The sequence below is a fragment of the Eumetopias jubatus genome, unplaced genomic scaffold, assembly GCF_037043125.1.
Source record: "Eumetopias jubatus isolate StellerSeaLion01/CBP00866 unplaced genomic scaffold, mEumJub1_p1.0 scaffold_10, whole genome shotgun sequence".
NCBI classification, from domain to species: domain Eukaryota; kingdom Metazoa; phylum Chordata; class Mammalia; order Carnivora; family Otariidae; genus Eumetopias; species Eumetopias jubatus.
In genome coordinates this window covers 5385938-5400228 of record NW_028274816.1, presented here as the reverse complement: position 1 = coordinate 5400228, position 14291 = coordinate 5385938, and the positions used below count along the sequence as shown (strand labels likewise).

Below are 14291 nucleotides of genomic sequence, written 5' to 3'. Positions count from 1 at the left end.
TTTATTTTGTGAATTTATTTTCTTACCTGTGAGGTAGGGGGTAGATGCCTAACCTGGAAGCTCACTGAAATGGTGAAATAAAATCATAGTGTATGTCCTTTGAGGACAATACCTGGTACCATACTAGGTGTTTAATAAATGTTTGGGGCAACTGTTTTAATGAAAATGGAGGAGGATCCCTATTTTGCCTTATTTAGCTTGCTGACCCTGTGACCTGTTTAGACTATAGCCGTAAGAACAAAAGCAACAACAAACAGGCAAGGTCCAGTGAGAGGCATCACAATTAAATATGAAAACTCATGTAGAGGGATTAAGGAAGTATAAGAGCAGTATCATCCAAATTTATGTAGCCATTCCAACTTCAGGGAAAGGACAGGGAAACAGCCATTCTTGCCACCAAAATCTTGATTCCCTTGTTGGAGGTTGAGGGTATCTACATAATGAAAAAATGCTTTACTATACCAAGACATAAGGTAATTTTAGCAAAATCAGATTCATGAATTAGAACTTGATTTCTTTTGGAATGCAATGCAAAACAAAGATTGAAATTACGAGAAAAAAATATGTGACTGTAAGATAGATCCAGCAGAGTCAGTATCAGTGCAGAAAAGAAACAAATAGATGGGAAGGATCAAAGAATAATTAGAAGTCCACAGAGGTGAAAGATTTGAACCTTTGGATTGAAAAGACTCACCTAGTGTTTTGTTCAGCAAGTGCTGATGGCATATACATGATGTTTTGGTGGAATTTTTTTTTTTTTTTTTTTTTTTAGGATTTTATTTTTAAGTACTCTTTACACCCAAGGCAGGGCCTGAACTCACAACCCCTAGATCAAGAGTTGCATGCTCCACCAACTGCCAGCCAAATGCCCTGGTGAAAATTTCTTTCAGAGACAAAGAGTCCCAACAAGCCAGCGAGAAAATGTTAACCTGCCAAGGAATAAGAATAAAAACGGCAGTAGATTTTTCATCTACATCATTATGTCAAAAGATCATGAGCAGAATTTATATAGTTCTCAGGGGAAAAGGGTGTGACTAGAATTGTAAACCTGTGCAGTTTCTGTAAGAGCTTCAGACTGCCAAGATTGAGACTCTTATATGTCCTTTCTGAAAACTTTCTTGAGGTATGGTGGCTCTGCCAAAAAATGAATCATAATTAAGGATTCAAGGGGAAAAATGGGTATTTGTCTTATTTTTCAAAAATTTTTATTGTAATTCCAGTACAGTTGACATACAGTGTTCTGTTAGTTTCAGGTGTACGGTATAGTGATTCAGCAGTTCCATACATCACCCAGTGCTCATCACAATAAGCGCACTCCTAATCCCCAAGGATGGGTATTTGTTTTGTGATATAATTGTGAGAAATGAAACCAGAATGGTTGCAGTTAGGTTTAAATGATTGTTTTGATACAGTTTTGAAGTTTAATATAATCTTTATTTTGGCAGGTGAGAAAGGGAAAGTTTTACTATTAGCATGTTAAAAATGGGCTTGCCTTGTTTTGGGAGATGTTAGTATTTTTATTCTTGATTTAATTAAATTGTAGATTCGATGTGAAATAAAAATATCATGTAGCTAGTAAAATAGAATTGGGATATAGAACCATGCTGTCCCACAAAACTTTCTGCAGTTGTGCTGTTTTGCATTCCCACCATCAAAGTGCTTATCAGTGCTTGGTATTGCATCTAGATCACTCTTACTTTGCATTTCATCTGCTACTAAACTGCAGTATCTAGCATAGTGTCTAGTGGGTTCTGATTCACTATAGGCTGTTTTTTTTTTTACTGGGGTAGAAGTCTCAAAATAGAGTGATTTCTGCAGTAAAAAGGCAAATGTACATTGCTTTACACATTTGAATTGGGGTTTGCACTTTCCTCTCCATTTACTGGGCTATCACCTTTGTTCAGACTTCTGTTTTTACAGCAGATCATTTTACCAGATTATTGTCCTGAGCTTTCCCCATTTCCGATTGCCAGTCTTACTAGATATAAGTAACTCTTCTATAGCAGCGGAATTTTCAGAATTACCTTCGGGAAAATAGAGATAGGAAAATACGTGCAATTTAAATTCTTCATATTACTTTGCTACAGTTTTGGAAATTAAAAATGGTTGTTAAGTTTGGCAATTCTAGCTAGTTTTAGAGTTATGATCCAGAAATTTGGAGAACATATTAATGTTAATGGCAAATTACTTCTCCTTTGGTTCAAGAAAGGCAGTTGAGATTTTTTGGGACCTAAGGTAACGACTGACACTTCATATTTTGACTATATCCTCAATGTCCTACCAAAAGACCCAACCAATTCATAAAAAACACTCTGCCATGACTTGGTGCTGATACCATCTTCTCTTTATCCCCCCCACCCCCCACCAAAAGAGAATGACTATGCAGAGACTTTGCTGAGACTATGGAAACTCTCAGACTGAAACTTTCTTAACCTCCAACTTCCTGAGCTAGACATCTTCTGTCTTCTTTGTTCTTACCATCTCTTCTAAAAAGGTCTAGTCACTCTGTCTTGACTTTTGAATCCCCCATCACCAAGAATTTTATTTTATCCATTGCTCCATTTCTTGGGATTACTACCCTCTTTTCTGGACTCTATCAGCATTCACTATATTCTGGTCTCTCCCATTTAAAAAAGAAAAAAGGAACCAAGTGGACAACTTCTTTGGGCCTTTCAGCCACTCTCTAACTTGCCTCTCCTCTCCACAGCCATGCTTTTTGTTAACAGAGCATTCTGTTCAGTCTCCTTTGGTCTGATTTATGCACCAGCCATATCTCCAAGGTTGCTTTTGCAGAGGCCACCAGTAACTTCTATAACGCCAACCCATGAACACCTGTTAGGCATGATCATACTTGACCTCTCAGCAGATTCCACATGGTTGACTGTGCCATTATTTTTACTACTTCTTACCATAGATTTTTTGTTATTTATATATTTGCACCTTTTACCAAATCACCACTTCTAAATTACTTATTTTGATCCATTGCTTGATTATTTTTAATCAATTAAGGATTCATGGGTGCTATATATTCCATGAATTCTTGCATGTTCAAGCATGTCTGCTTGTTGCCTTTTAATTTTTTTCTGATTATAGAAAGAGTACAAGTTCTCTATAAGTATATAATAAAGCATAGTTTATTCTAATATTTGTACATGTGAGTGTTTATAGATCTTCTTGTCAGTACCTTCCCTTGACTTCTGAGATACCACTCTCTTGCTTTTCTCTCACCTTTGCTTTCCTTCTCAGTTGTTCAGGTTTTTGCTACTCCTGTGAGCGTCAACCAGCAGTTGGCCACACCTAGGGTTAAAAATGCAGAATCTCAGGCCTAGCTTCAGAATAATTCTGATTCTAAGACCAAACCTGCAATAAGATCCCTAGATGATTAGTTGGCACCATAAAGTTTGAGAACTGTTGCAGTCTAGGCCACTGCTTCTTGGGATTTCTCTTATTTTAGGCATGCTCCTCTTCCCTGTGATTTCAGATAGCATTGTGTGTTAACGCCTCCTCCTCTGCACTCTGAACTCTTGTACGTCAACTGCTTTTCTGCCAAAATCTCTCACAGGCATCTAGATCACTCCCACTTTGCATTTCATCTGCTGCTATACTGCAGTATCTAGCATAGTGTCTAGTGGGTTCTGATTCAGTATAGGCTGTTTTTTTTTTTACTGGGGTGGAAGTCTCAAAATAGAGTGATTTCTGCAGTAAAAAGGCAAATGTACATTGCTTTACACATTTGAATTGGGATTTGCACTTTCCTCTCCATTATACTGGGCTATCACCTTTGTTCAGACTTCTGTTTTTACAGCAGATCATTTTACCAGATTGTTGTCCTGAGCTTTCCCCATTTCCGATCACCAGTCTTACTAGATATAAGTAACTCTTCTTCTATAGCAGTGGAATTTTCAGAATTACCTTCGGAAAAATAGAGATTTTAGGAAAATACGTGCAATTTAAATTCCTCGTATTACTTTGCTACAGTTTTGGAAATTAAAAATTAAACACTTTTTTTCCTTAGCATTATTGTTTTATAATGAAGTTTGATTTTTTTTTAACTTTTGGCATTTTAAGCCGTTAAATTTTTAAGGAGACTTGCATTAAATTTAAATTTAATTTTGTCAATGTGTGAGAGGTAAATTTTAAAATAGATTTTTAACATAACATTTTCTGCATAATACCCTTCACAATGTCAAATGTAGAAAGTACTTCTTTTGCATGTATGCTTTAGAAAGTATAGGTACTACGTCACTCTTCCTAAATTTTGGATTTTTGTTAATTTTTTATTTTATGGGCTTGTCAGTGTAATATAATTTTTGTGAAATTTTAAGCTCTCTGTAAAACCAGTGTAAATATTCTGCCTAGTCGAGAAATTTATTAAGGTTTATTGTGCTAAAGGTTAGTTAAATGGCAGTTGATCTTTGGCAGACATGTTTGATCACCTTTACAAACTCCAAAGTATCTTTTGGAACCCATACATTTAAACTATCTTTTGGAACCCACTAACTAGTAGATGACCTCAAGCAAGGCAAGAAAGTTTGGAGATGTCAGGTGAATACATATTTTGGAGTGTGTACCATCTATGATATACATAAATTACCCATCTCCCTTAATCCAGACAAAAGCTGTGTGAGGCTGGAAATATTGTCCCAGTTTTATGACTGAGCAGTGGTGAAGACTGGGTTTGAATCCAACTGTGTGTAGGTGACTCCAGAATGCCTACGCTTTTATTGTCCTGACTCACTTGTTGAGAGGTTTGTGTGTAGGTTAATGGTTTTCAGATGGTGCTATAAGTCTCTGTAACAGATCCTTTGGAAGTTTGGGAAAAATGATTTTTTTTCTCTCAGAATCATTCTTTCCCTTTGACTTGTTTTATACATTTCGGTTCAGTTTTAACTGTTTGGAAAGAGTTTCCCTGCTTAAAACATTTGGAGTCTCCTGCCCTAGAAGCCTGAGACCTCTCTAGAATGAATATGTATTAGAAAATAAAAATGTAAGTAATAACAGTCTTTATCTAATTTTAATGATATTTCTATTCCTAATGATGTTTTGTGTAGCCTAATATTAAAATGAAGTTGAAGTGTTTGAACACACTATTAAGAGGGCTGGGAAGTGATTAGAATTAAAATTTGATGTGGAAAATGGGTAATCTGCAACTTACTGCACAGAGTTCACGCGTTTGCAGGCTGCCCTGTAAGCATGATGTAATGACAGGTTAAACCCCGGAGTGTACTACCTGACGCAGTGCAAAGCTGAGGCCCAAGACTTTATTGGGGCACAGGTAATGCTTCTTTAAAAACAAAACAAGCTTCTCTGTTTAATGAGGCCATTTAAGATGGTTTTCCCAGAGTGGGAAGAGAGTATAATCTCAGTTTGGAGGTTGAAGGAGTTTAATATGGTTATGTAGTGTTTGCTACTCTCACTGCAATCTTTTCGAAGGGAGAGAAGGAGTTTCAAGTATGGTGCCGACAGGGGTAGAAGTAGAGGAGTGAGTTAGAATTGAAGAAATATGGTAGTTGACGCCCGGTAAATAGTTAATGAAGTGTGGAGAATGCTTTTACTCTATGTTCACACGGTTAACCAGGAGAAGAGCACTTGTCTGGCCATGTATGTCCCATATACTCTGTGTAGGTCTTAGGTTGAAATGATACAAAATTGCCAGTATCTGTTTTGTTCTACGGAAAGGCATGTTTCAATCTAAATGTAAGCTTGTGGAAGTGCTGAGGTCGCAGTGTTGCTGGGGGTCAAGGGTAGGGTTGGAGTTGCTCTACGCCATGCCCCGGAGCTGTCCTGGGCTGGGAGGGCGGAGCTTGTGGGCGTGCCCACAGCGTTAGCCCCGCCCCTGAGGGCCCCGCCCCACCAGCCCCGCCCCACGCTAGCTGCGCCGCGAGCCTGGGGCCGGCTGGCATTGCGGGCTGGAGCAGGCTTGCCCAGCGGCGGCCAGGCCCCAGCCCTGGGCTCCGCGTGGCTCTCCCGGCAGGCCGGACCCTAGAGTAGCTCCAGAGCTGGCTCCGAGGCCTCGCTTACTCCAGCCTCCTCGCACTCTACAGCCCCGTCCTTCACCCAATCTGGCTAGCTAACGAATGTGAGGAAGACAAACTTGCAAGACTGACGGTTTAGGGCCCAGAGGAGGACAGCTCAGTGATGGCGCCCATTTTTGGAAACGCAGGCGAATTTGAGCTCGCAGGGAGGTGTGGTCGACTTCTGCTGGGACGGGAGAGGCTTCATTTCTCTGCGGCTGCGGTGGCCGGTGCTTTGGAAGAGTGAAATGGAGTGTTATAGAGCAGGGCACTTATCTTCGCTTCTTGAAAACTTGAACTCGGACATGCGTAGGAACAGAAGGTGTCCAGGAGGGGCCTCTGTTAAAAATCGTATTTGCTTCTGGGGGAAGGGCTATGAGCTACCTGACTTCTCATGACCGGGAAGTCTCCCTTACCTTTTCTGTACTCCTGGAGGGGCGTCTTGCTCACATGTTTACCAGCAGCTGGGACAAGGAAGAGAAAAGGTATTGACTGACATTAAGAGACTGGGTTGCTTAAACTATGAAACGGGAAAGTTGTTGTAAGCCGGTGGAATCTGGATCAGGGAGTGGCTGCAATGTAATTGAGCTCGAATTTGCAGCTCTGTTTCTTTTGATCAGCTGTACTTTTCTCTGTTTTTTAAACTAAGCTTCAGGTTACGTCATCACTCCTCCAGGGTTGTCTAAATAGACACTTGAGCCCTTGGTTCCTACTGCAGGGCTGTTGTTGTGTGGTTGGGTTCTTTTTGTTTGAAGATGGATCTGGGTTCTACCTTTGGAGCTTTGGGAGGTTTTAGCAGCTGCTGTCCTGTAATACCTTCATTCACAAGAAATACCGGCCTCATTTCACTTGTTTTCAGTCTTTAGATAGGGATTTAAATTGTGCTTTCCTACAGTGTTTGGAAAAATAATAAAGATATATTGTAACATAAGCCTGAATGATTGATGATTAATGTACAGCTATTTGCTAGGTTAGGAAATGAAATGATAGTTTTTCTGCTTATATTTTCCTAGTTCTGTTATGTTGAATACAAACTGATTTTACTGCCCCTCGATGTGATTAGCTTGTTTTGGTTTAGTGATTTGAAAAGGCATTGGTGGTTTAGACTGTTTTGTGCTCAGGGAACCACTTTTCCAATTCTAATGTTGCTCATAAGTGAACAGTATAAAATGGACCATGAAACAGGCATACAGCATATATATGGGGCATTTTAGCAATGCTAAGCCCATTGTTTCCAAGTGATGGAAAGTGAGTGCATCATCATACGCACAAAGAATCTAACACCTGGGTTATACAGTGTTTCAGATGATGAGAATTGATTCCTGTTGTCCCTAAGTTCCATGTGATAAGCCACATTATGATGGAATTCTGTATTTTTGTAAACTCTTGAATTGTAGAATATTAACTTTAGTTGACAGTGGACTTAATCTTTTTTTGGGGGGCAGCTTCAGCCCTCACTTGAGGTGTCTATGCTTGAGTAATCTAGAACTCAAATTGCATTTATATGGTCACATTGGTAACCAGCATTGTTTTTTCAGTCACATTCTTTGCAACAGAATAACGATTTTAATTGAGAAAGCTTTAAATTTGAGGCATTAAATTTTAATTTTGTTAGAAATATGGCTTATATAGTTATTGGGAATACAGTCTTAGGACATTAGTAGACTGATGTTTTGTTACCCCCAAGACAAATATGGCGTGTCATATCCTAGCAAAGGTAGTTTCCTGGGAAAGTTGTTTGCTTTATCTTTCATTTAGCCTGATAAGTTACATTGTTGTCATTTCTTCCAAGTGACCCATTTATCTCTTAAATATGTATTACTGTACTGATGAATGCTTCAGCAACACTGGTGAACCCTAGGGTACAAGGAATTCTTAACCTGTTCACTGTACTGTCCCCAAGGTTGTGTGTGTGTTCTCTGGTGCTTTTATCTTTATTCTTTATTTACCTTCTTTTCTGGCTCTTCTTTCCCTTTGCAAATTATATCTGATTTGTATTGTGGAATGGAAGTAGATTAGAAAGATGTGCTTTCTCTAAGTACCAGACTTAAGAACTTTTGAAGATGGCCTTCCGTTTCTCCTCTCTTCCTCCCACTTTTGAGGTACTGATCAGTAGGAAATAAGATTAATACATAGCTGATGTTAATTCTAGGGGAACACTTATTAGATGAAGATGGATGATGGGATGGCAGCATACCCTTCCCCTGGTGACCCCCTCCATTCCCTAAATCTATTTCCAAAGCAGATTACTGTTACCATTACGCAGAGTTAATCAAAGCTAATGTCCTGTTGATCCTTTGGATCGCTTGTGACTCCCTTTAACTGTTGCGAGCTGACCCAGAATGGGAAAGAAATAGACTGAGCAGGGGAATTGAACACAGAGAGGGAGGGGAAAGTTCAGTGAAAACGGATTTGATTGCACTTAAGCTACTTTAACCCAGGGTTTCTTTCTTTCTTCCTTCCTTTTCTTTCTTTCTTTTTCTTTCTTTTTTTCTTTTCTTTTCAATTGACAGAGAGACAGCGAGAGAGGGAACACAAGCAGGGGGAGTGGGAGAGGAGAAGCAGACTTCCTGCTGAGCAAGGAGCCCAGTGCGGGGCTCGATCCCAGGATCCTGGGATCATAACTTGAGCCGAAGGCAGATGCTTAATGACTGAGCCCCCCAGGCGCCCCAACACAGGGTTTCTTTAGTTGTTGATGGTCCAGTTTCCTTTTCAGCATTTATTCCATGTCATCTAGTTCATCCAAGCAGATTTTTAATTTTTTTTCTTTTTAAGAAAGGGAATTCTACATGTGTCCTGGAACATTTTGATAAAAGAGATTTTATCTGGTATACAACTCCTTATAATCAAAATGCATAATTTGTGGTTTTTTAAATCCTTTATTCTTTTGCTCACAGTACATTTTGCATAGGAAACTTAAGTATTTCTGGCATGCCAACATTATTTATAAAACAAGTGATAGTTGTAATTCTTTTTCTCCTGCCTCCTTTTATTTTTATTTATGTTTTTGTTACAGAAATGAGCCGCCAGACTGCAACAGCATTACCTACTGGAACCTCGAAGTGCACGCCGTCCCAGAGGGTGCCCGCCCTGACTGGCACAACTGCATCCAACAATGACTTGGCGAGTCTTTTTGAGTGTCCGGTCTGCTTTGACTATGTGTTACCGCCCATTCTTCAGTGTCAGAGTGGCCATCTTGTTTGTAGCAACTGTCGCCCGAAGCTCACATGTTGTCCGACTTGCCGGGGCCCTCTGGGATCCATTCGCAACTTGGCTATGGAGAAAGTGGCCAATTCCGTACTCTTCCCTTGTAAATATGCCTCTTCTGGATGTGAAATAACTTTGCCACACACAGAAAAAGCAGACCACGAAGAGCTCTGTGAGTTTAGGCCTTATTCGTGTCCGTGCCCTGGTGCTTCCTGTAAATGGCAAGGCTCTCTGGATGCTGTCATGCCCCATCTGATGCATCAGCATAAGTCCATTACGACCCTACAGGGAGAGGATATAGTTTTCCTTGCTACAGACATTAATCTTCCTGGTGCTGTTGACTGGGTGATGATGCAGTCCTGTTTTGGCTTTCACTTCATGTTAGTCTTGGAGAAACAGGAAAAGTACGATGGTCACCAGCAGTTCTTTGCAATTGTCCAGCTGATAGGAACACGCAAGCAAGCTGAAAATTTTGCTTATCGACTTGAGCTAAATGGTCATAGGCGGCGATTGACTTGGGAAGCGACTCCACGCTCTATTCATGAGGGAATTGCCACAGCCATTATGAATAGTGACTGCCTAGTCTTTGACACCAGCATTGCACAGCTTTTTGCAGAAAATGGCAATTTAGGCATCAATGTAACTATTTCCATGTGTTGAAATGGCAATCAATATTTTCTGGCCAGTGTTTAAAACCATTGCATTCAGTTTCACAGAGAATAAGGCACCCATCTGCCTGTCAACCTGAAACTTTTGGTAGGTGGAAGCTAGACACATGAAGGTAAATAAAAGGAAAGGCTGTTAAATACAGGAAACAGTTGCATGTAGTAACACTAATATATTTAAAAATAAGTCAACAGTAAACCACTGAAAAAATATATATATACACCCAAGATGGGCATCTTTTGTATTAAGAAAGGAAGCATTGTAAAATAATTCTGAATTTGTGTTGTAGATTGTACTGTTGAAAAATACTGTTTTTTTTGTTTTGTGTGTTTGCTGGCGAGTTGCTGTGTGTGTGTGTGCGCGCGCGTGTGTTTTTTTTTTTTTCCTTTAACCGACAAGCCATGTTGAGTGGTCTTGGACCACTGCTTTTCCCCTTTGTGAGTCAATACATAGTGCTGCTGTGTGTGTATATTTTTTTTTTGTGTGTATTTGCTAATTTTTATTAATTCTAGTTTTTCATTAAATAAATTTGACTTTCTTTTCTGTAATTCAGGTTTTTCCTCACTTTTTTTTGTACCTTTTTAAAGTTAGTGTCTTTTTGATATGCATAATTGTTTATGGTAAAGTTTATACATATGTGTTCAATACGTATTTTCTTTTCCGCCATTAATCAGTTCATTAGAAATATTTTACATTCAACTCTTTTGAGAAGATACAAGTTCCAGAAAGGAAAGGTAACAGCAGAATTATCAGAAGCTATTTAAAGCAGCTGTAAGATGGTCTCTTGTCTGTCTGTCTGTCTCTTTTTCTCCAGCTGAGTCATACCTTTGAACTTACTCTTTGAAAGTTTAGGGTATACTGATTTTTTTTTTTTTAATACTGGAAAAAAGAAATCAGGCTTTTTTTTTTTTTCCTTTCAAATATCTTGGACAAATCACATGTTTAAAATTTGTTCTTGTATTTATTGGTTTTGCAGAAGAAGGCATCGTCTTACACAGTTTGTAATCAAAAGCAAATCATTTGTTTAAAAAAAGGCAGTTTGCAAAAAATGTTTTTGGTCTTTTATAATTCTCATTAAAAGAATATCTGGCAAATTAAAACTTTTATGTGTCTGCTTTAGCTCTAAGTTTGATTAAAATCCAAAGTTATTTTCCTGTTCAATTCTGTACTTCATAACCGAAAAAAGTGTGCTGTATTTTGAAGTGTGATACATTTATTTTAAGCAAAAGAATGGGTATATGGTCTCTGTATACAGAGTCTTGATTTCTTCTCTCTTGCTGACATTTTTATTCTCACAACTCTGTTAGGAGACTAATAAAGTTAAAATGCTGATCACTTTTTTTCCCCTTAAAACAAAACAAAACAAAACAAAAACAGTAAGACTGAGTTAGTATTTCATAGCCTAAAGGAGGTGAGCCTGGGCCCTATAGCAGCCTTCCAGGGACCTACATGCCACTTGTAGTTCTAGCCTATTTATCAGCTGTGGGACCTTGGGCCCCTGTTTCCTAATGTGTAAAATGGGGTTAATTATGGTAGCTACCCCAAAGGGTTACACGGGATACCAGTAAGTTACCTAGAACAGTGCTTTGCACGTAATAAGCACCCAACAAATGTTAGCTGCTATTACTACGCCTTAGAGCACCATACTGATAACTGTTGCTAATTACCCTGAGGCACCTAACAAGATTCTGAAATTACCTTCTGAATGACCAAAGATCATTTTATTTTGTGTGGCTTTTATGGGTACACTAAACTTCGAAAGTCAGTTAAAATTAATTGGACTGCCCCCTTATCCCAACAGCAGTTCGGAATAACAGGATTTACTTCTGTTAACCATTTTCAGAATGAAGATTTGTGTAGTCTCTTCCCCTACCTAAGCGTTATTTTTTGAATTGGTTATCACATGCTTGTGTAGCCATTTTTGTGGTGAAAGGGAATAGATCAGCCACAAATGTGTATCTTGGTCCATTCCTGTTAGTATGTGTGTTTACAAAGCAATTTTCCCCCTACATTGGATGTATTGAATACTTTTGTGGAGGTATATCATTTTGTTTTTACAATATTTTAAAGTGTTTCTTGGATAGTAGTATAATGCTCAGTGTAGGGTTTTGAAGTTAGAAAATAGCACACACTAGATCTCTGGAACTCTGTCCGTTCAGAGATGGCTGAGAACATTTTTATTTTTTGAGTCCTTTGTATTTACTTGTGCTTACACACTTATCTTGAAATCATGTAATTTTGTAACCCCCTCATGCCCTCACACGTGACTTTACTAATCTTGGAAAGACCTTGGGTAGGTTTTGGGAAACCTTAGGACTGACTAGAATTTTAGCCAGTTTTCCTGACGTTAGATACTGCTTTGTCCAGTTTGTCCATGTAAATCTTTTCCAGCTATTTATAAATAACCTGTGAACATTTATATATGTTTTCTCATTCTTGGGATTCCTTTTTATTTTTTTAAGGTCTTGGTACTTTTATCATCGCTTTCTGGAGAGGTTTCGGTGGACATTTAGAGTAGCAGTCTGAAGGATTTTCGCTTTCATTGTAACTTCATGTTTTGCTAATTTGTAAGATAAGATAGTAAATTTTGTGTTTGACATCTAATAAGTTATCTTTGTTAACTATATTGTAAGTCCTCTTTGCATTCTTCAATTACAGGAATGATGAGATCTATAGCCACATTTCTTGGTTCACTTGAGATCTTAAATCATCCTTGTTACAGTCAATATTCTACTTTCTCCTATTAATGTCCTGCCTCGTTTTTTGGGTGTCTTGGTGTTTTCTTCAGGGAATTGTATAGGGCTAGGGTAGGTGATACTCTTTAATTTCGTCTTTTGCATTTATCTTCTTAAACTCGAATTTGTCCTGTTGAATTGAATCACGGGGCAGTTTAATATGTTGATGGGGAACAGGTTTTTTGATGTGAGTGATTTTTATTATAATGTTGCTTAATTTTTTTTAAGGCCCACATTTCTGCAAACTGCAAGTATGGGAGTGGCTGTAGGTACTTTGGTCACCAAAAATCCTAGTGCTCTCCCCACCCCTCCACATTTAATTATAGGAAAGTTTGCCTCATTTCGGTGGTTCTAACTGGAAAATAGGAATTAAGCCTACTCTACTCTCAGCACTTGATTACCTCACAACATGGATGGCACCCACCTAGTATAGGGGGCTCCTGGTGGTAGACATCACTAGTCACTGTCCAAAGATGGGAATCCAAATCCTCTGCATTTCTAGCATCCACTACCAGAGATGGCACTGGAAATGAAACCCATTTGCATTCCCACTCTCATGAAGAGAGTCTGTGCTGTGAGCAGAAAGCAAGTCTTGACCAATGTCAAGGAAGAAGAGGAAAGAAGGAAATCTTGGTATTCTCAGCACATGCACTTTTTTGCCCCCCTCTCATTAAAAAAAACAAAAAATCAGGTATGTTTAGTAGCCTTTAAATACCCCTCATATAACCAGGAGACCATATTTGTAATCACAGATTTATAAACTGATGTTATTAAATATTTTATGATCAATCACTTAGATGGCATTTTTCACTATAATCGAAAGCATTAAAGACCTCTGCCCCTGACACAGTTACCGGTAAGGTTCAAACAAGAGGCAGAGTCCAGTAAAAAATGTATTATGTTTTAAGCAGACCATACAGAATTTCTTGATTACCACTTTAAGCTTTATTTAGTTTTAATAGTTGAAGTTTTGAAAGCTCATAAGTAAAAGGCATGCAGAGTACTGGTTAAATACATCCGAGGCTTCACCTCCAGCCCTACTGAGACATAAAAAACCCCAGCTGACTGATACAAAGGGTGTTTGGATAACCCTCTAAAAAAACGTGAGGAAAAGATCCTCAGCATCACTGGTCATTAGGGAAACGCAAGTCAAAATGAAGAGCTGCTGCTTCACACCCTGACGATGGCTATTCCCAAAAAGGAAACGTGGCGGTGAGGAGTGGAGAAGTTGGGGTCTTTGTGTATTGCTCATGGGGATGGCAAATGGTGCGGCAAACGCTGTGTGGAGGCAGAGTTTGGGGGTTCCTCACAAAGGTAAGCAAGGACTCACCCTGAGAACAGCAACTCTGCTTCTGGGTATATGCCCAGAACTGAGAAGCAGGGACAGGGACACGCAGGTTTGAGGCAGAACTCTCCGCAACAGCCCAGAGGCGAAACCAAGCCAGATAGCCTCGGGTGAACGGAGATGGGGCATGTTGCCCACGGTGTGCACACGGTGGACGCGTTCTGATGCATGTGGTCAATGTGGCTAAACCCTGACGACACGCACTTGATGGAGGTCTTGCATGAAGTAGCTGGAAGAGGCAAATGCGTAGACAACGGTTACAGGGAGGTGGGTGGAAGAAAGGGGAGTTACTATTCAGTGGGTACAGTTTGAAGATCATGGAGA

At 39.3% G+C, this 14291-nt stretch overlaps 1 protein-coding gene across 2 annotated transcripts in view; it reads left to right on the top strand.

The window, feature by feature from the left end:
* SIAH1 (siah E3 ubiquitin protein ligase 1) overlaps positions 1-10435 on the top strand; it is a 28985-nt gene extending 18550 nt beyond the window's left edge. The window contains exons 1-2 of one of the 2 annotated variants that reach the window (XM_028091253.2): positions 5916-6499; positions 9031-10435. In XM_028091253.2, coding sequence (XP_027947054.1) covers positions 6409-6499; positions 9031-9881 — 942 coding nt within the window. In that variant the 5' untranslated portion in view covers positions 5916-6408 and the 3' untranslated portion in view covers positions 9882-10435. Of the gene's footprint in view, positions 1-5915; positions 6500-9030 lie in introns of those variants that run through there. The other variant, XM_028091254.2, reaches the window with a different exon arrangement.
* The last annotated feature ends 3856 nt before the right edge of the window (positions 10436-14291 follow it).